Source organism: Erithacus rubecula (assembly GCF_903797595.1).
Source record: "Erithacus rubecula genome assembly, chromosome: 4".
NCBI lineage: Eukaryota > Metazoa > Chordata > Aves > Passeriformes > Muscicapidae > Erithacus > Erithacus rubecula.
The window spans coordinates 770996-791452 of NC_136686.1; the positions used below are offsets into that span (position 1 = coordinate 770996).

The 20457-nt window shown below is 41.2% G+C and overlaps 1 protein-coding gene across 2 annotated transcripts in view; it reads left to right on the forward strand.

Moving 5' to 3' along the window:
- LMO3 (LIM domain only 3) overlaps window positions 1-20457 on the forward strand; it is a 55230-nt gene that overhangs the window by 5528 nt on the left and 29245 nt on the right. For both annotated transcript variants that reach the window (XM_079304791.1, XM_079304790.1), the window contains exon 2: window positions 2391-2604. In XM_079304791.1, the coding sequence (XP_079160917.1) occupies window positions 2399-2604 (206 nt within the window). In that variant the 5' untranslated portion in view covers window positions 2391-2398. The remainder of the gene's footprint in view (window positions 1-2390; window positions 2605-20457) is intronic.

Below are 20457 nucleotides of genomic sequence, written 5' to 3' on the forward strand. Positions count from 1 at the left end.
ATTTTTACTGCTTTGAGTAGTTTATTTGCAGTCATGTTACTTTGCTGTTTCATGGATGTACCCTGGATTCAGGGTAGTCAGCTGTCAATTGAAAATGCTGTGAAGGCTCTGCCTTTGTCTCATGGTGCTTTCTCAAGAGGAAATGTGTGTGTTCATTCCCAATTCTGGCACAGACTGTGGAGCCCAGTGCAGGTCACTGGATCTCCTCCTGCCCCTTGGGAATCAGAGAGATATCTTAGGAGTCTCTGCGTGGTGTGGAGCTATGAGCATCAACTGGGGAGTGATGGGAGGGGCAGCACTGGCAATTTTTATACTGGGTGAGAGAGAAATACAGAGTTCTGTTGTGAGATGAAGATGATGTGCAGCAGCAGTGCTGGGGTGCTGGGTGTGTGCTAGCAGAGCTGCCTGCACACCACTGAACAGCTCCTGCACCAGGTAAATAAATGTATCACCCCAGGGTGGGTGATAGGCTGCATTGAAAGTAGACAAGCAAGGCTGCTGTGCTCATAGGTCTCAATAAGAATTACTATTTCTAATTCAGCAATCAGCTTTGCAGGTAGGACTTAGGAGTTCAGATTGGGAGCGCTGGAAAATCACTTAACTGGCCATGTAGTCGCTGCACTCCATGTATATTCCATGTGTTCCACACACATCTGTGGGGAGGTCCCTGGGATGCCTCAGCCTCTTGTCTTTGCAGCCCTAATATCCACAAAGCCATGCTCTACCATTGCTTCAAAGATTGCACTGGCCATGGTGTTTTTCTTACGAGGCATTTTAAAAAAGCAACGTGAACCAAACCAAACCAACCCCAACTCATCTGTGTCCCAGCCCCCTGAGCCTGCCTGTCTGTGGTGGGTGCTACAGCACCAGCCATGATCTGCTGATAGAAGCTGGCCCTGCCAAGCTTTCTTAACTCCAGGGAGTAGAGTGAGGGACTCTTGCATTTGCTCTTTTTTTCTATGAGACTCTATGCAACCTTTCCCAGCCTCTGGATAATAATAAGATTCCCAACCCCAAATGTTGGAGTAGGATTTGCTTGTTGGCAACAGCATTCGTTCCCCAGCCTTGAAAAATTCTCATTGCAATATTCAGGTGCTCTCTAGTGAGTAGCATCTTTTTGCAGTTACATCACTGGCTTTAAAGCATTGAGGTAAGGTAGGACTGTACAGCGTGTTGGCTCTTCCCTTTCCTCCTGTGCCTGTCTGATACCCACTGAAATATTCACAGGGCTGTTATTTTGCTTATCCTAAGAGGTGAGAGAATTAGTCTGAGTGCACTGGCATGGCAGTTCGTGCAGCTAACCAGAGAGACCAGTCTGTGAGCACTTTTGGGGCAGTGACCTCTCCCCATTTACTGTAAAGCCGAGGGCAATTGATTTTTGAATGGATCCCTGGAAGCTGGCTGTGCTGCTCTGAGTAACATCACTCAGCTGTGTTCCACTTTTCACCAGTTCTGTCCATTAAACAGCGTTTCAGGTGTTTGAATGGTTTTTTAAATGCTCTCAGCTATTACATCAAAAGGTGTACATATACTTAATGGACACTACTGTACTCCTTGTCCCAGAGTAGCTGTTGACTAAAACTGGGATTGGAAAGCAGGGCAGCAGTTTGGAGATTTTTGTTTTTTTTTTTTTCTTGACAAACTAGTACCTCTCTGACCTTGTGCAGATTGTTTTAAATCAGGTTTTTCAGAAGGTTTTTACACTGGAGGTTGTGACTGGTGCTGCTGGTGCTGAAGTCTTTGGAAATCTCCTCGCTTCATTAATATGTGTAAAAAGAACTAAAATGTTAGAGAACAGAACACCCTCTTGCCAGCATCAAAATTTCTGCGTCAAATCTCTCAGAAATTCTTGCTCTGTGCCTCTAAAAGCTCCAATCTTTTCTTCTTTAAAAACTGAAGTGCTTTTATATTTTATAAAGATAGTGCAAATAAGTCCAAATATGTGGATTTAACTATGTTTGCCATATAGATATCCTGTTTATTTAATTTTTGGGTGGCTAAGTATTGGAGATGTGCGATTTATTTAAATTTTGCATTGCTAAATATTGAATACTGTGGCTGAAATTAGATGACTTTTCAATGGTACTGTTTCAATATTTCACATTATTTTTTTTAATCTTATTTCTTTTCAGCAAAAAGACCAGGTAAATGAGGTGTTAAAGAGAAGCCGTGGCACTTAGAGCAGTGGAAGTTTCTGCTCTCAAATTTATCTTAGCCTTGTTTTCAGTTTGCTGTGGACCGACTAAGTTATTTTATCCTACCTACACCATTGACTCCTAAATGAACTGTGTGTTGGGGGGGAGCAGCGAGGTGGAGGAAGAAAAGGGCAGGAATTTTTGTACTTGAAAGAATATCTATTTTCAGTCTCCTCTTGTCTTACTGTGTTTCAGGTATACAAATGCTCTCAGTCCAGCCAGACACCAAGCCGAAAGGTTGTGCTGGCTGCAACCGTAAGATTAAAGACCGATATCTTCTAAAGGCCCTGGACAAATATTGGCATGAGGACTGCCTGAAATGTGCCTGCTGTGACTGTCGCCTGGGGGAGGTGGGCTCTACCTTGTACACCAAAGCCAACCTGATCCTTTGTCGCAGAGACTATCTGAGGTAGGTCACGGCCTCCTTCTGCTCGCTGCCAAACTCGGGGACTCGGGGCAGCCCTTCCTGAGCTGCTCTCACACAGGCAGGGCTGCAAGGCCAAGCATTGGTGGAGGTGAGGAAACAAGCACTGAAATAGGGAGATTAAATTAAAATCTGAGCCAGGTTGGTGGAGGTGCTTGCAGGAATTCTGATGCTGGTACTGGTGTAGAAGAGAGTCATTCCCCCTGCTTCCCACAGCGCTGTGCTGCTGGGGAGGTGGTGGTCTCCTGCTCCCCCTCCTCCTCCTGGCAGCACAGGGATGTCACAGCCTGAAACCAGACCTGTGCTTTTCACCCAGCTTCAGGGCAGGGCTGGAAGATGAGGAACATTTCACCACTTTGCTTTTGTCCTCTTAGTTTGCCTATTTGTGGCACTCAAGCCTTTATGAATGTTGGCACTCAGCTACAGGAAGCTGGACCAGGATTACCAGGTTTATTTTTAATAACCATGAGTCTGAGCTCCTATCCACTGTGCTCCTGGTTTCAGTTGGTGGCCCAGGTGGGATGCTGGCTAACCTGTGGCCACTTCTTAGAGGCAGCAAATCTGCACCTGCTTTTCTGTCTTCTTGTTTGCTCATGGATCCACGTTCTCAAATGTGTTTGAGGAATAACTCATAGCTAAGAGCTGATGTGCAGCACCAGGATAGTTTATCTACACAGCACGTGTCAGTAGGGCTGCTTTGCAGGATGTGAGTTTAACTGGGAAGTTTAGTCTCCCTGGGCTCTCCACAGTAAATAGAGAGAAAAGGCTCCTCTGGGGTGATTCTGAGCACCTATTTCCTGTAGTAACACCTTGCCTCCATTCCCTGTGGAGGGGGTCTAAAGAGACTAGCTGCTCCAGGCTAAGGTGAACATCTGGGAATACTTCCCCTGCCCCTTTAGTGAAGCCTTTTCCTTTTAAAGGGACATTGAAGTCACTAATACATCGGGGAAAAATTAAAATTCTTTTTGATTGCATTAACTTCCAAGTTGCACTTAAGTACAGATACCAAATAGGAGGTTCTCACACACTGATCAGCTCCCAAATTTTACACCATGAGTAGGCTGGAACACGAATTAAGGCTAAAGCACTAACATCTCTTGGCTCTCTGGCTCTCCACCTAACCAGCTCTAGAAAAAAGAGTGGAACAAAAACCTTCACAAACGCCCTGTGCATTTGCTGAGCTGGGACTGAAAGGCAGATCAGGTTTTTCAGATGGGCTTAGACTACTTAATGCTAAAAGTATTCTACCTGTTAAAGGTCTGAACTGAACCCGAGATAGAGTGCTGGGAATTTAGCACAGAGGCTGCATCTTGAACCCACTGTGCTAAAGCTGCCAAAGTAGTAGGTAACAGAACCTCACTTTTAAAAACTGTTGGAACAGAAGGGAATTGTTGTACATGAACTTAGGTTGCTTGTGGTCTTTAGGTGACTGTGTGTAGAGAGGGTTTGAAAAAGGTTTTGGTGCAGGGAAGTAACATCCTAATTTTTAAAGCCTATTTTAATAATCTTTGCACAACAAATGCCTGCAGGAGAAAGGGAACTGTTATGGCTGTTTAGTCTGAATTCCAAATTTACTGGAGACTTTGAGCTTACTGAATCTCCCAAGTGCTAGTGCAGCAGATCTAATGTTTTGAAATCAAATGTTTAAAATCAAAACCAGAAATGATGTGGTAGTAAAGATATGAGCAAAGCATTTCCCCAGCACAGATGCAGTCGCACACTCTCTTGCTCTCTGGTCTTTGAGGGTGTAACAGGAGTAAATATTTTGCTAACAGATTGTTAAAACTCATAGTAAGTGATTCAGGGAAAGGAGATTTTTTTTTTTTTGTTGTCTATCATGATCACATTCAGACTGGTGTTTCATTTATTTCTTCGTACATAATACCTTTCACTTTTGCACATGAAACCAGCGTATGTGAGAAATGCTATCATTGGTTTTAAGATGCTTCTGGTTTTTTGTCTCTGGTTTTATTGAGTCTTGATGAAGATTTCGTTATGATTTTTATTTTTTTTCTGAGTGATACTTGCAAATGCATAGATTTAAACTTCATGTTTACATAAAACTTCAAACTGATGCACCTAAGGTAATTTCAGATAGTCATTTGCCTCATTGCATCTTATCTACTTAGTTATGCAGTGAACCTATAAAAGTCATCTTTTTAGTGCTAATGCAAAAATAGCTAAATTTTCTCTAGCTTTGTAGTCAAATAAGCTTTCATATTTAGCAACCCACTTGACATGAATTTAAGGAACAAGTTGCATTGTACTAATGATCACATTAGGGTTCGATTATGGTTTCAAACTATCTTCTTAGATTTTTTTCTTTTTCACCATAAAGGGAGTCTTTGCTGCGTATAAAACTGTTCTGGCTTCCTATTAATTTATGTGGTGCCCTCTAGAGGATATGTGGCTTGAACGATACTATAAAGAGTAAAATTGCTTATTAACTTGTCTCTCAGTGTTCATTATGCCTTTCAATATGACAGGCATTCTACAGATGCTGCAAGCAATCACACAGCCAGTTTGGGGGCTTTACCATTCGTGTTTAAGTTCATAAATGGTGCGATTGTGTCCTTGCCTGTTTGCAAAATACTTCCACTATCTTTCACTTAGAAATGCCTGCCCAAAAACCTACACCCTCCCTCAGCCCTGATGCTGTTCTCGTGCTGCACCCGAGCCCTGAGGTCCCCACTTTGAGCTTCTTATAAATACTCTGTATCTTCAGAGCTTCAAAACTTGCTTTGCTTTAGCTGTCTCCTTTGGTAAAATTAGTTAATTATACTACATTAAAACATTTTTCTCTGTGTTGGGAGGGGTTGAGGGAATGGGAGGAATCTTTAATGAAGCAAGGAGCTGAGAGATGCTGTGGGTGTGAGAGGCTTTGCCCTGGAATCTGATTGATGCCAGGCTCGGGCGGTTTCTGAGGCGGCACCGCGGTGTCGGGGTGGCCACTCTGGTAACGAGGATGGGAACTGACTCCAGCAAAGAAAGGGCTCAATGTTAGAAATAACTCACTCTGCAAAAATGATATGCAGAGTATAATTCCCCTGCAGGCTTCTGTCTTCTGCTTATACACTCTTGGGTTAGAAAGTGAAGACTTAATTTAAGGAACTTAGGTTTACGCCAATATTTCAAGTCCATTTACAGTGAGGGAAATATGCAAGAACTTTTTTTTTTTCTCCCCTTCTTTTCCTTCAGAGCTGTACGGTGACATCTTAATGCACCAGCCTATCCTGCTCTGTCCTCTCTTCTGACTGGCAGCGTGTCCATTTACAAGCACAATATTCCCTTTGAAATCTGTCATTACTGCCATTAATGACCAGTCATTATGTTAACAGCCCTTGGGCTGTTAACATGTCAAACTGGTTGTTAACTGGAATGTTATTACTTATTTAAACCGCAGGTATGAGTTGTGTGAAATGTGCTTTGGTTGCACGTTCTGGGCTGCTTCTGCTCAAAACAATGGGGAAACAGCAAAGCCTTTGCCTTTGGGGTGCCAAGGGATTTGCTTTCTGTTCCATCTGCTCGTTTGATTTCTGTGTGTTTGCGAGGTTCTCCTACCCCTGGGCAGCCTCCTAATTTCAGGTGCAATCCCTTCTCTTAGCCTTGCCTGCAAATGGGCAGCGTGGACGTTTCCAGATGCGCGGTAACGCCTGCTGCACGTTTGAGATTAATATCTGGCCCCTAGAAGTGTAAAATAAAAGAGCGACAATTACATGTAACTCAGTTGTGTTAAATAATGAGCTTCCTCGGATGCAGCAGAAATATGAAAGTACAGCTGTGCTAAGCTAGTTGCAATGTAGGTCAATCACCCTTTTCACTTAGGTTTTTAACTACGCAAACCCCGCTGAGCGACCAATGACTACAAAGTGCTGTTTCATTCCTATTTAATTTTGGCAGCATTTTACTGAAGAGCAGGCATTCATGCAGCTAAATTTTCTTTGCTGTTTCTGGTTTTAACTACAGCTCCATGACACTAAATGTTGGAGTGCATATCTCTTAGTAAACACAAAGAATAGGGTTTCTGGTATATTTTTTTTTTCCCCAAATCCATCCCTTAACATGGAAATTGAATTAGAACTTTTATTACTTTTTGCATAATTTCCCAAGCCAGGCAAGCGAGATCATAAGAAAAGGATTAACAAAACTAATATATTGGGGTGGAATTTCTACCCTTAAACACTAGAACCTTACTGAGAATAGGGAGGAGAATGGCAGAAATTCCATCCTCTCTCCCCACTCTTCCCCCTCCACCTCAGTATTGATATTATTTGCAAATATACTGCAGACTTTAAAAGTCCCACTGAACAGTAATGAAAAGGAGTAGATCCCCATTCCTGAGGAAAGGGACAGAACACGTTGGGTTTTTTCCTCTTCCCTGCTTGCTGGTTGAAAGACCTGAGAAAAGCCAAGTCTCTAAAACTGGATATTGGAGAAGGTCTTATAAATAAAGATATTTGACCACAGAAAGTAGTGTTATCAACCATAAGCCTTATAGAGATGCTGCCTAAAAAATATTTAGCTACAGTGCGGAGTGAAAAGATCAGAATTTGGGAAGCGACTTTTTCCTGTACAACTGCTCACACTTTGAATGCAATTATTATTTCAAAAAATTATTGTGTAGGAGTACTTAGACTTAACATGTCTTGTGGCCTGGTGCTGATTAGCAGATCTCATTCCTCTCTCATGTCACGGGCAGTATTGCAAATACCCGAGATATCAGCTTGCTTAAATGTTTGTATAAAGACTCAGTGTGGCTATTTTCATGGGTAGTGGGTAATAAATTGTTTTCAAAATGCCTCCTCAACGTGTTTCTTGCCCAGTTTGATTAAATAAGGGTAGACCTTTAAAGATTTCAGCACTCTGGGTTTTCAGGAATATTGAGGTATTTACGGAAGTGAGGCTTTAGAGGTCCACTTTCTTCACTGAAGCTTTTTAGAACTGAACCCTTGTTTATAGACTAATGGCCTTGTTTCAATGCATTAAAACATTCAGGAGACTGGTAGTTTGCAGGAATATGCCTTAAAAATATTTTAAAATACTTTTAAAAAATGGTAGGTGTAACAATTCATTTGTTCTAATTTTCCTGTGTGTGATGAATGTTCTTCTAAATTTACATAAATGGTGCCATTTAGTGTGTCTTGGAAAGAGGGGGGGAAAAAGGCAAGAATACTCTCTCTTCCACTAATTGCCAAAGGTTTTGAAAACCTCCAAACACCTTAACAGTTGTTGAAAGGGATAAGGAGAGTGATGCACACACGCACAGTTAATCCACCCCACTTAGAAGAATAATGCTTTTGATTTAGTTACACTCTGGCTAGTTTAGCTTGTTCTTATTTTAGCTCATCTGTGATAGCTTTTAATAAGAAAAATTCAATTAAGCTGTTAAAATTGGTGTTTAAGTCATGTTGAAATGCTGTGAAATGTGTGTACTCAAGTTTGACGCTCTTCAGTAGTTCCATGTGTTTCCCCCTATCTGCTGGTATTTTTTCTTCAGAGCTGCCAAATTTTTAATAATTGTGTTATTTTTAGTGGCTTAAAATACACAGTTTAATTTTCAAGAATGTGAGTCTTCCCTCTTATAAGGCTTCTTGAAAACCAGACGCTTCTCGTGTGTTGTCAAAATAGCTCATTAATCCCCTGGAAAGGTTCAAAGAATTTCAGGAGACTTTTCAGATGAAAGTACCCTGCCTCTTAAAGCCTGTCCTACAGCTCTTCATTACACTGCCGTGTATTTTGATGGGAAATTATTTTACTACAAAGGTTTTGCCAATACGGAGCAGCTCAGTAAAGCTTAATAAAAGCAGTGATTTTGGGGAAGCCAAAGTCATTCTGCAGTGCCAGAGGATGGGATAAGGTTCCTGGTGAAAGAAAAACAATTCTCTAGTTCTGCTTAGTATTTCTCATAACCTCTTTTAAAAGAAATTAGACTTTCTTGTTTTCACCTTTGCAAATTTTTTTTTTTTAATTTCTCAGAAGTGATTTTGTGACCGGTACTTCTTATGAAAAACCTTTAAATAATATCCATATTAAACTTATTGTTTTCAATAATAAATATTATCAACTACATTGTGACACGGATTTTGATATCTAAGATATAATTGGAAAATTTCTGAATTTTTGACCAGAAGTTTAAGTGAAGCAAAGCATCCGTGCATAATGTAGTAGAATTCTGTTTACTTCTAATAACTTAAGACAGAGATGCCTTTAAAAATTTCTGATTTCTGCTACATAGCTGTTCCTGAAAAGCTTACACATTTCTATTCTTTTTATTTCTTCAAAATTTTATTAATTTTTGGGGACATTTTACACTGAAAACTGGAAAAAACCTCTCAAGTTTCTGCCATGTAATTAAAAGGAAAGGTCTATTACTGAATTTTGTTACTTCCTATTTACTGTATTTTTCAAGTCTTCCAGAAAAGATAATAGCATTCCTTCTGGATGTGAATGTTTGAATAACATGTAAAAATCAAAATGAATTAAAAATGTTGTACACTTCTTTAGCCCTCCTGACTTTAGAAATTGCTTTTATTTTTTTTTTTTTTTAATTTCTCGCTAAAGTTAGGTATATTCATGATGGATTTGGGAACCAAAATACACAGTATGCAACTTATGGTTTCCAAAGGAAACTGGTCTCAACTATCACAGTCCTTAAGAATTCATATTTTGGGAATACATTATTAAATGCATTATTTCTTTGTTGGCTAATTTCCCAATAGATTCCTTAGTATGCTAATGGATGACCTTTTAATAAGTCCAAGTAATAGTTATACATTTAGGGGATTTTTGGTCAAAATATTCTGGAATTTTTGAATTTTGTCAGACAGAAATATCTGAGGCAATGAGTCTACCTTCCTGAAAAGCTTTGCAGGTTCTACACCTCCTTCCCTGCAATGCAATTCTGCTGCTGTTATTTTGCATTTTCCTGAAGCTGCTTCTTGACTATCCTGAATGAATTGGCCTTTCAACACCTTGGTCTCATTGCATCTCACTGGGACATTTAGAAATGGCTGTGTAGATCAGTAAATGCTTCATTTAAAAGTGCAAAAATCCTTTTTACAAGTTTTAAATCCTTTGTCCAAGTTATCTCTAGAAGCATGCATCTTTTTTAGCTCTATGTATTCTCTATCAAATCGTATCTAAATCTTTCAAATCATAGATAAACCTCTGCATATCTGTTTGGTGTGATATATACACGTAGAAATCATAGAGGAAATCTGCATCCCACATTCTACAGGTACCTGCAAGATGATCATGGTCTCATCTTCTCCAGACCAGTTCAGACTGAGTTTAAATGAATTCTGGTGATTAAACATTCTGACAGCCCTGTGAGCTGCATGGTCACTTGCAGACTTTATTCAGGCACGTGCTAAATTGCTGGGATGGAATGCCAGTACAAGGAACCCACGATCCAGTCCCTCTCCTCCCTGTCAAATCTCTCTGATTTGACATCAGAACTGCAGCTGCCAGCAGCTGGACAGTATTTGGCACCTGTTTTTCAAAGAGCACAATGATCCCAGTTATTAACTGTGAGTTATTTTCCTTTGGGATCAGAGTGAACCCTGTTGATCTATTTCATAGCAAAACACAGCACAGGGAAATTTTCACGAGCAGAAAATCACCAATTTTATACAGAGCAGAGTGTGTTTGTTTCTGGAATTATGTTCCTTGGGATATTCCCCAGCAGGTCTTAAGTGAAGTGACATTCTGTAATCGTGGAATTTAAACTTTTCATTTGCAAAAATGATAATATCTCATGTCAGCACGTAGCAGATGAAAGTGATAATTGCACAACATGCAAAGATAAAATATTTTGGGGATGGGAGGTAAGAGCAGAGAACATTATGCATGTTATTTTATCTTTTTTAGAATTTTGAAGTGGGGTGGTGAGGGTGAGCATGTCAAATTGTACATTTGAATATACTGTAATTGATGCATTGGACTAATTAAGAAACCCTATCCTACACCAGGTAGCAAATGCACCCTTGCTCTTGTATTGCTGTTTTCACACCTTTGTTTTAATAAAGCACAAATTTAATGTAGAGAAACAATCACATCTCTTTTGATATTCTTATATATATTTTGATATGATGTTCAAAAGGCTTGAGAACTCAAGCTGATTTTGGCTCATGACAAGTGTCCAAGCCTGAATATCAGTCCACTCAGTCTCTCAGGTTTTAGCTTAGTGGGTAGTGTTTATTATATTGTAACCCTGCACTGAACAGCATTACTGATCCACCATGGGATAAAACAAATGCTATTTTATTCTATTTTATAATATTATTTCTTTGCAGGTGCTTTAAAGGGAAATATGTATTAAAGCTGATTCAAATAATTTCAATAATTACCTACTTCTGTAAATATGGTCACTCGAAGAAACAGAATTGATTATTCTGTTAAATTCTAGCAATAGTTCAAGTAATAATCCCTGAACTTGGTTTTGTCTTTTAGACACATTTTAAGGAAGGTTTTCTAAGTAAGGATAGCTCAAATGAGTTACAGGTTGCATATTAGGGATGGAAATTGCAATCATTGTGAATTCTTATCATTTTTGGCTATGGTTGTTTCTACATAAATCTTGGGGTTTTTTTTTTGAAGTCATGACTGAGGTCAGTTTAGAGCCACTACTCTTTCTCAAAATTTGTATAAAAAAAAATCAAGATTTTAAAACAATAAAACTCATTTACCCATAAAGAACAGGCTTTATTTCTCCCTTTCTAATTTGTGCTTAACAAATTTTACACTGAATTCAGGATTTTTTAAGATCTGATGTTTGGATTTACAAAAAAACCTTTTCAAAGAAGTCTTTATAAACATAATGTCTGTCTGCCTTATAGCAAGTGTTAAGAAGGAGGAGGGCAGTTGCATAGCAAGCTGCTGTGCACTAGTTTTTGCTGGCTTCCTTACTTAATCTGTAATCTGATACATTTAAGAATGCTCTATACCAAAATAACATTAAACATAATCCTACAAATGTGTACTACATCCTTGAATTGGTGTAGCCTGAATAATCCTACTGAAAGGTATAGGGCCTCTCAATTTAGAAACATGCCTTAGTAGAGACAAATATTTAAAATGAGAATGGCTTTGCCTGCAAACCCATCTTGAATTCCTGTGTCCTTGTTCTTTGTGTGCTGTTTATAAACCTCCCTGGTCCAGGAAAAGCTCAAACCCAGGCCTCTCATCCTGGCCAGGCACCTTGTCTTGGTGTCTAGGATGTCAATCAAAGTTTTGACACCTGTGACAACCTTGCCCTGTTTGTCTCTGATGGGAAGGATGGTTATTTGTATGCTAATCCTACATACCACTGCCCCAAATCAACCTGCTAGGGAATGATTTAGTGGTCCAAGTCTAGGCTTGGCTCTTCAACCCACTGGCAGTTCATGGGCTCTGCTCTCCACAGTTTTCCTGGGAAACAGCACTGGAGGTGAGACAAAACTTTACCCAAAAAACCCTGAGGTTTTGTGTTGATGCTTGTGACCCTTGGGTTCTCAATTCCCTTTCCCTTCATGCTCCAAAATTGTACTAATGAACATGTGCTGTGTAATTAACAGCTTCAGGCTTCTACAAGAATATGTTCATTATTATTAAGGTAGTGTATTCATGCTTTGTTATGCTCCATATAGCAATATAATAATATTAAAGTCCAGTGTAACATTGAATACTTATAAAAAGGCCACTGAAAAGTAAATTAAAATGTATTCTTCCTGCTCTGAACTTCACTTACTAAAACAATCTTAAAACCTGGTGGAAATTCTGCACACACTGCAGCAAATGTGCTGGTTTTAATGAGGCTGGCTGTATCTGAAGTTAGCCAAGAGCACTTCCCCCTGCACCTCCCACCCTAATTCAGTCATAAAGCAGGGGGAATTGCTGGGAAGGGAGCAAAACAGAGAGCAGGGGCTGCCCCATGAGCCCACATCCAGTGCTGGGTGTCTGCTGAGCTCTTCTGCAGCACTGGGAGCCTGATGGGTCCCAGGCAGGCTCTCAATTCTCTCTGGCCTCAGGTGCAGCACAGGCTGACATTGCCCTGCAGTCACCAAACAGCATCGTTCTTTATTCTCCCTGCTCCTCGTAGGTTCCACCTGATAATCCCAGGTAAAACAGGCAAGGTGTTCTGTAAGAGCACCCTGAAATGTGTAGGGTGGATGGCAGCACCCAGTACAAGTTATTCAGCAATTTGGCCATGGGGTAATTTGGAGGTGAGCACAAGCACAGCTCTCCCTGCTGTGGGAAGCAGGTGCTTGCTTTCACCCACCTCTTTTCCCTCCTTGTACAAATACAATTCCTCTGATACAACATCCCTGAGGTTTACTCTGAGTAAAAGCCAGTTGCAAAATTTACTGTAATTTGCCAGATTATCAGTCTTGATAGGTATGTACAGTGTCTGAACAAATAACTCTGGAACTAACTATCCTGAGTAATCTTGTCATTAATCACATAATCTCACCATGGTGGCAGATAAACAGTTTTCTTCATGACCTGCTGAAAAAGTAATTTTTATCAATTTTATAAATGTGCTTGTATAAATATATGTCTAAGGTTATTTTAGCAGACATACAACCACTTTATATTTCTGTCTGATTTAAACACCACAAATCCTTTTCTTCTCAGACCCAGCTCTTTCTCCTCATCATTGTGGTTTAAAGGTGTGCTTTTTGAAAAAGTTAGTTCCTGCCACCAACTCCCACGTGCCTCCTGTTTGGCTTGTTTGTGCAATACTGTCAATTTTATATAACAAGTGTAATGTTGCTTTTAGCAGAGTATCAAAAAGCTGGTATAGGGGACAAGTATTTCTTAGCCACTCCCCTCTTCCCCCTTCCAAAAACAAAAAAAAAAATGGAATGAGAAGGAAACAGATTTAGAAAATGATTGCAAGCATGTTAAATTTCCCAGAAAAATTCTTGCCTGAGTGGAAAGATGTGATTTTTGTCACTGTAAGCCTGGAAACCAATATTCCTGCAAGGTACTCAAGAACCCTCTCACCCCCAAATTTTGAATACTGTTTTATCCATGCTTTTAAGCCCTGGTTCTTTGGCTCCTTAAGCTCTAGCTGACCTCTTGTGAAACCAGATCTAGCCTAGGCATGGTGCTGAGAACAGGCTGAGAGCAGCCTGCCACAGCCCCTGTGATGCAGGAGTGCTTTGCTGTCCAGACTGGATGCTGACACTCAGAGATTGCATCTTCCTGACAGGAGGAATACAGCAGATATCACCAGTGGTTTTGCTGTCTTCCTCTTAGTTTGCTTCAACAAAAAAAAAACCCCCAAAAAAATCCAATTTGTTAGTTCACCCTCACTGCAGTGCTGCTTGCTGAAAGCAGAGCTGCTCTTCCTCCTTCTGCTGGGTACAAGGGGGAGTAGTTACAGCTCTGGTGTTTATATGAAGAAGCAAGAGAACTGAAAGGGTTAACAGCTGCTCCCTTTTCCCTGCTTTCCCCAAAATTCAGGGATGCTGAAAGACAACAGATGCACCATGCCAGTGTTGGTGACTGCCCTTCCTCATCGCTGAAATTTGGGAGGAAAAATTATTAAATTGCAAATTTAAGGGAACTTGTCAAGAGAAGACAACATCAGTTGTCTTTAGATGGGACCCCTGCTTTTCTAAAACTAAATGCAGCCACCAAGACATCTGCATCTGGACAGATCACTCTTCCGTAGATTTGTAGTCTTGCTGTCAGTTTACCATCCTCCCTCTGCTCCAAATGAACACCAGCAAACTGGGCAACTCCCCACTTTTTAGTGATTGGCAAGGAGTGACAGTTTGTGTGCTCCAAACTGAGTGGTTTTGCTGCAAGATTAATTCTGGAGATCTTCTGTCATTTTGGATGTGGAGGAAGGGATGAGGGGGGCTCTGTGTGTGTGTGAACAGAGGCTGCCTGCTACATGCAGGAGTTTTGGTAAGGAAGAAATCCCTCTTGAGAGCAATCCAGTGTTCCTCTGTGCTCTGCATTGCTGCTGCCACAGCTTCCCCTTCCCCCAAAAGGAAAAATAAAACAAAAAAAACCCCACACAATTCTAAACCACAAGAAAAAGTTTCTATCCCATTGTACTAGCACCATGTGCAGCAAGTCAAAAGCTGGCTAAATTATGGCAGCAGACATTTGGCTCTGCCAGATTTAAAAGGTCACCACCAAAGGGCAGGCATGGAAAAAAAGTTCCAGCAAAGGGGTGAGGAAGAATAAAGGCCTGAATTCAAAGCATGTGGCTGTATTTGTTCCAACATAAATGATGTCTAGTCACACACATGATATTTATATCAAATGTTTCTTCTCGTGGTCCTAACTGCATTGAGCATGCTGTTGTTGCTTCCTTAATGCAATCTCCAAAGGTCAATCAAGTTATAGAGTCAGGCTGATGAGATTAGATATTACTTTAAAAAATGACCAAAAACCTGTGTTTGGAGAAAGGCCTGAGTCCAATATAATTCTGTCTGGTTTGCTCCAGTTCACTGTATCTTTTCCTGGAAACACCAGTGTAAACTGAGCCCATCTGCTTTAGCTCCAAGAGTGCTTTCTCATTCTCTGGTGATAGCTGAGGTGTCTGCATGTTCTTGGGGAGAGATGAGGGAGTCTTCTGGGCACAGGACAAAAATAAAATGACACGTTCAAGTGCTTTTTTTTTAATGCTCCAGGGAGATTTTACTATCTGAATTGTGTGCAGTGAGCAGGGATTTTTCATTTCATACATCATTCACGACTTGCTGCAGTGATTCCAAAGAGTCCCACAAGCTGAGCTGCTGCCTGCACCAAAGCACAGAGTTCCTGGTTTGTGAGTTTTAACAATGGATGTTAGAGCTATTTTAAGGCTTCACCCAAAATTTTTGATGGGGATGTACGAGAAAAGGAGTTGTGCCTGAGGATGGTGAAGGATACACAGTAATGACTATGGCAAAATCCAGCCTGATTTTAGCTTCCCCTCCTTGCTTGTTCTCTCACTTGTGAGCTTGATGCACCAGGGAGGTGAGCAGGTCACCAGCTCTGTCTTTGCTCTGCACATCAAAGTCTCATGGTAGCTCTGGCCAAGGACTTTGTTTTACATGAGGCTCTTGCACTGATACAGAGCTGTGAGCAGCATGTGAAGTTTGTCTCTCTTTTCACCCCCACATCCAATTATTTAGGAGTGGTCAACACCTTTTCCAGCCATTGCACAGTGGGATGAAATGCTAAAGATGAGGTGATTTAAATTTAGTTTTGAGTATTTCTCATCTGCTTTAGAAGCTTTGTAGCAAATGCATGGGTATTTAACTGCTACAGCAAAATGGAGGTGGGTGCAAACCTCTTGCAGCAATGTCACCTGTGAGTGCTGAAGTCAGACTGGCCCTCTGTGTCTGCCAGTGGAGCTGGAGTGAATGGAGACACGAGACTCTGGACAGATGGGAGAGCATCTTGTCACACAGCAATTACAGCACGTGTGCCCACTGTGGGCTTCCTCCTGGCTGTTTCTGGAGTCTCAAGAAATCAAGCAACCTAATTGCCTGGTAGTCCTTATAGATCAGCTGTGTTAAAGAACACAGTCCTCACTGATGCCTCAGCATTGCATCCTTTAGAAAGGAAGGAGTGGAAATGGGTCAAATAATTACTTTTTTTTTTTGTTTGCTTTTCTTTGTTTGTTTGTTTTGTTTTTTGTGCAGAGAGCAGGGCAGCTGAAACCCTTTCCTCCACATGCTGTGAGAAAGTGGGAGAGGTCAGCTGCAGGTCTGACACACAGTGGCTGGATGGGCAAAGCAGTGCAGGCTCTGGGCATAGCTCTCTGAGCAGTGTTGGCTGATGTGCCAGCACATTCTCTCTCATCCTCCCTGGTACTTTTTTTTCTGCTGGCCTCCTGTAGCCCAGTGCCATTCTGCTCCATGTTCTTTCCCTGCATCCCCAGCCTAGGTTTTCCAGTTTTACAGCTCCTTTCTGTCAGGGTGAGGGAAGGGGTGGTGGGAACCTCCTCAGATGGGTCCTACCAGACATACTAGTGAGGAGAGAGTTAAATGTGTGGAGGGGCAGAGCCAGTGCAATAGCTCTGCCTTGCATAACAGGGGCTGTGGACACTCAGAGAGAGGCAGGAGCCCATGGCTCAGCAGGAAGACACCAGAGAACCTCAGGCTTGGACTGCGAGGTGAAAAAAACCCAGGGGTTCTTTAGCTGGGGAGGCACAGCTCAAACTGTTTCTGTGGGACTGTGCACAATAATAATATGTAATAAAAATAAATTATTAAAACTACCATGTTAATTAGGACTACAATAATAAATTGCTTCATGGATCCAGACATCAAGGCTCTGCTGTGGGGAGCCTGGTGTGGCTGAGTGAGTGTGGGGTGTGTGGGAGCCTGTCCCTGTCAGGTCACTGGGGATGCCCCAAATGGGCTTTGGTTCCATCTGAGGAGCATGACTGCCAGAGAGGCTCCTGCAGGATAGGGCTGGGAAGTTTCCTTAGCCAAAACCCAGGAATTCTGCACCCAGTGCCAAAATTTCAACTTAACATTCTTGGAGTTATTTTTGTACACTTAACAGACCTGCACTGCCAAAGAACTCTGCATAATGCTGACAAGTCTATCCAGAACATCTGCTGTGAACTGTCCTTTGCTTCTGCCAAAGCAGACTTTGTCAGAAGGGCCCTTGGACAGCAGTTTATGGTTGCATTTCCCCATTCTTAAGGCAATTCCCCCTCAGTTGGATGTAGGGCCTGCAGAGTCCATTTATCCTGTTCCAGCCCCTTCATCTGGCACTCAGCACCTACAGGAGGGCAGGAATCTGAAAACAGCCTTTGTTATGACACAGATCTCCAGATCTTGTAGCAGATGTTGCTGGTGAGAAGCAATTTTGTTCCAGCCAAACCTTCTTCAGCTCAGCTGAGAAGATGCACAGAGAATCTCATAAGGCTACAGGCTTTGGCAAGGAAACTCAGCATTTACCAATGCCAGCTCCTCTCTATATTTCTTTTTGAAGGCTATGTAGAGCAAATGATCTCTTCTCTGTCTCTGTGAAACAGCTGTAAATTTCTCTTCCTTTAACCCCCCCACCCATTACACAGCCCTGACAACAGCCAACAGTTATCAGATGCAAAATGAACTATGTGCCTGGGATAAAGAGTTGTGTATCTGCCTCTCCTTGATCGATCCACGGGACGTTTTGTACGCCAGAGCTTTAATTTAAAATATTCTGAGGAAGAAGAAATCCCTGGCAATTTCCATAACAGCCTTTTAAGGAGTCTTGTCACCTTCTAAAAAGGTGTTTGCTTCCCCTTTTCCAGCTTCTCCCTCTCCAGCTGCACACACTGTTTTTAATCTTACCCTCTGTATACAGACTGCTGCTTTGCTTTTTGAAAACCAAAAAGTTTTCAAGTTACTTTCAATCAGTGCTGGTGATAATCCTTTTCCAATAATTCCCTGGCAATAAAAGCCTTTCCTGATTTTGAGGGAGGAAGTTCTGCCATGCATTCAAACCTGGCACTGCAGGATTTCTGGCCAAGGTATCTGTTCACTTGGGCTGAGAAAATGTCCCGTTCTGATTATTAAAACAGGGAGCTTGGGAGTGATTTGCCTACAAGAGAAAATGGTTTTGGGGTGGAGAGAATTTACCCAGACTCTCTAAAAATTTAAGTCAATCCTGCTTGTTTTCTTTTTCTGACCATGATGATTCTACCTCCAAAGGGAAGGGGAAAGTCATATTCCTTTTAAGAATCAATTAACAAGTGAATAATTCATTGGTTTTTCATCTGAGTAATTCTGTATACTTTGATTGATTTTATTCTCCTGGATAATCCCCCACACATGGCCTATTTATGGTGCTTGTAGGGAAGTCACATTTGAGTTCAGCAAACCTGATGAGCCTTCTCAAAGAGCTCCACAGCCCTGCTGGTTTTTGGAACCAGAGAACTGTGCCAGTGTTGAGCTGTTTATAAACCCACCCCCAGCCTGCCCAGTGCACAAAAAGAGGGGTTGACCCTCTGGTTGGGATGGCTCAGCCATCAGGCACCTAAAGTGTGACAAAAATGTCAGAGAAAAGGTTCCCAGGGCAGCTCCTGTGTACCCAAAGGGCACTTCATGTGCATGAGCACTGGAAAACTTGGTTTTAGTAACTGGGAGTATAATAATCTGATTAACTATTGAACTGCAGCCCCTATGTAAATTCACTGTGAATCTCAGAACTACTGCTGTCACCGTCCTTCTTCTGTAAAATCACAGGCTTGGGTGTATTTTCCACAGAAAAATTGCCATTTTTCCTCTCCTCTTGCCAGAATGCTATTAAGCACAAAATGTCTTTATTTTATGAAATTCTTGTCCCTACTTGTTCTGGGGAAAGGGGGCCTTTTTTAAGGAAAAAAAAAAAAAATTGATTACAATACTGTTAGTTAAGCAGCTCAGTGAAAGGTTTTTTATTTTGTTTTCACTATTAAAATATCCCTTAATCCACCTTGCTGGGTCTCTACCTCTCTTGTAATAATCAATCAAGCCCTTGTTTTGTGAGAAATGTGACAATGCATTGTTGGCACTTTACAAACCTACAGCCCTCGGCAATAGATAATGAGAGGCAGGGTTTTTTCCCTGTGCAGGACACAATGAAATTTTAGACAGATGAATGCTAAGAGAACCCTATGTACCAAAGGCAATGTTTACTGCATGTAATACATATCATTGTTTGTCTCCTGTAGTGAAAAATACTTGTGTCACGCTGTTAAAATGTACTCCTGACAGAACAGAGCTTGCTATTATAGGGTCCATTGCTTAAAAAAATGATATACTGACAGAAATACAATTTAAGAAAATTTAACACCAAGGGTAGTCGACCATATAGGCTACTATTAAGGGGCCAAAACTCAAGGCCATGGTTTTATTAAAAAAAGAGGGATAGTTTATTTGCTAGCAGTAGGTAAAGTTTTTTAAAAAATAAAAAACATAGAAGGGAGAAAAGAAAAAAAAAAAAATCAACTTGCATTCACTTGGTCTCCAGTGTGTAAAAAATTAATAAAAGCAACAGTTCAATAAGATTTTATTGCAGAAATGTTTAAGTGAAACAGTTTAGGAATGCTTCAGATTTTTAAACAGTTCTGCTGTAGAGCACTGTCACACCACAGTGCATAACAAATTGTTGCTTTTGGATGCAAGGCACACCCAGTGCTTTTCACAAAATGAATAGTGAGCCCTGGTTAATTTGAATCAGTTTGTGCATTGCTCCAAATTTGTCTTTGGTTTTGGGAGCATTGTGAGATTAGCAGCTCACAGTGAGCAAATGCTGTGTTGTGGCCAACCTTGCACAGTTAAATCATCAGATGTTGGCTTTAGGTTAACAGTGGTCAACTCATTGATAACTAATTTGGATCTAGAATTTATTTGCCCCTTCCCAGCTCTTCATTGCAAATTTCTAATTGCTAGTTTGTGGTGTGTATCAGTCTATGGGGTACCAACAAGCCATTTGTTTTTTATCTGCCTGCTGCAATTGTTTAACAAGATCACTTGGTGAAGAAGTTTTAACTTCTCAAGCACTAACTGGGCAACACTTGTGCAGAGGACAGAGTTATGTCTGCATCTGATAGGTTCAGCAAAGTGGGAAATGTGAGTGTCTGAGCCCTCAGAGCTTGGAAGCTCCCCAGCAGCTTTGGCTTTGGGATATGGGTGGTGATGTTGGAGTGCATGGAAAGGCAGGGGACACCCCCCAGAGCATCTCTGCCAACCATACAAATGGGGTTTGGAATGAGTGCACACAGAGCTCTCAGATTTTACAGACAGCACACTCTGGGCAAAGCTCCTTATTTGGAGATTTTTTGGTTTTATACTTGCAATAGAACATGGGGTTTGGGGTGGGGGGGAGTTGCTCTTTTTTTCCCACAGAATATCACTATTTTTTGTGCTC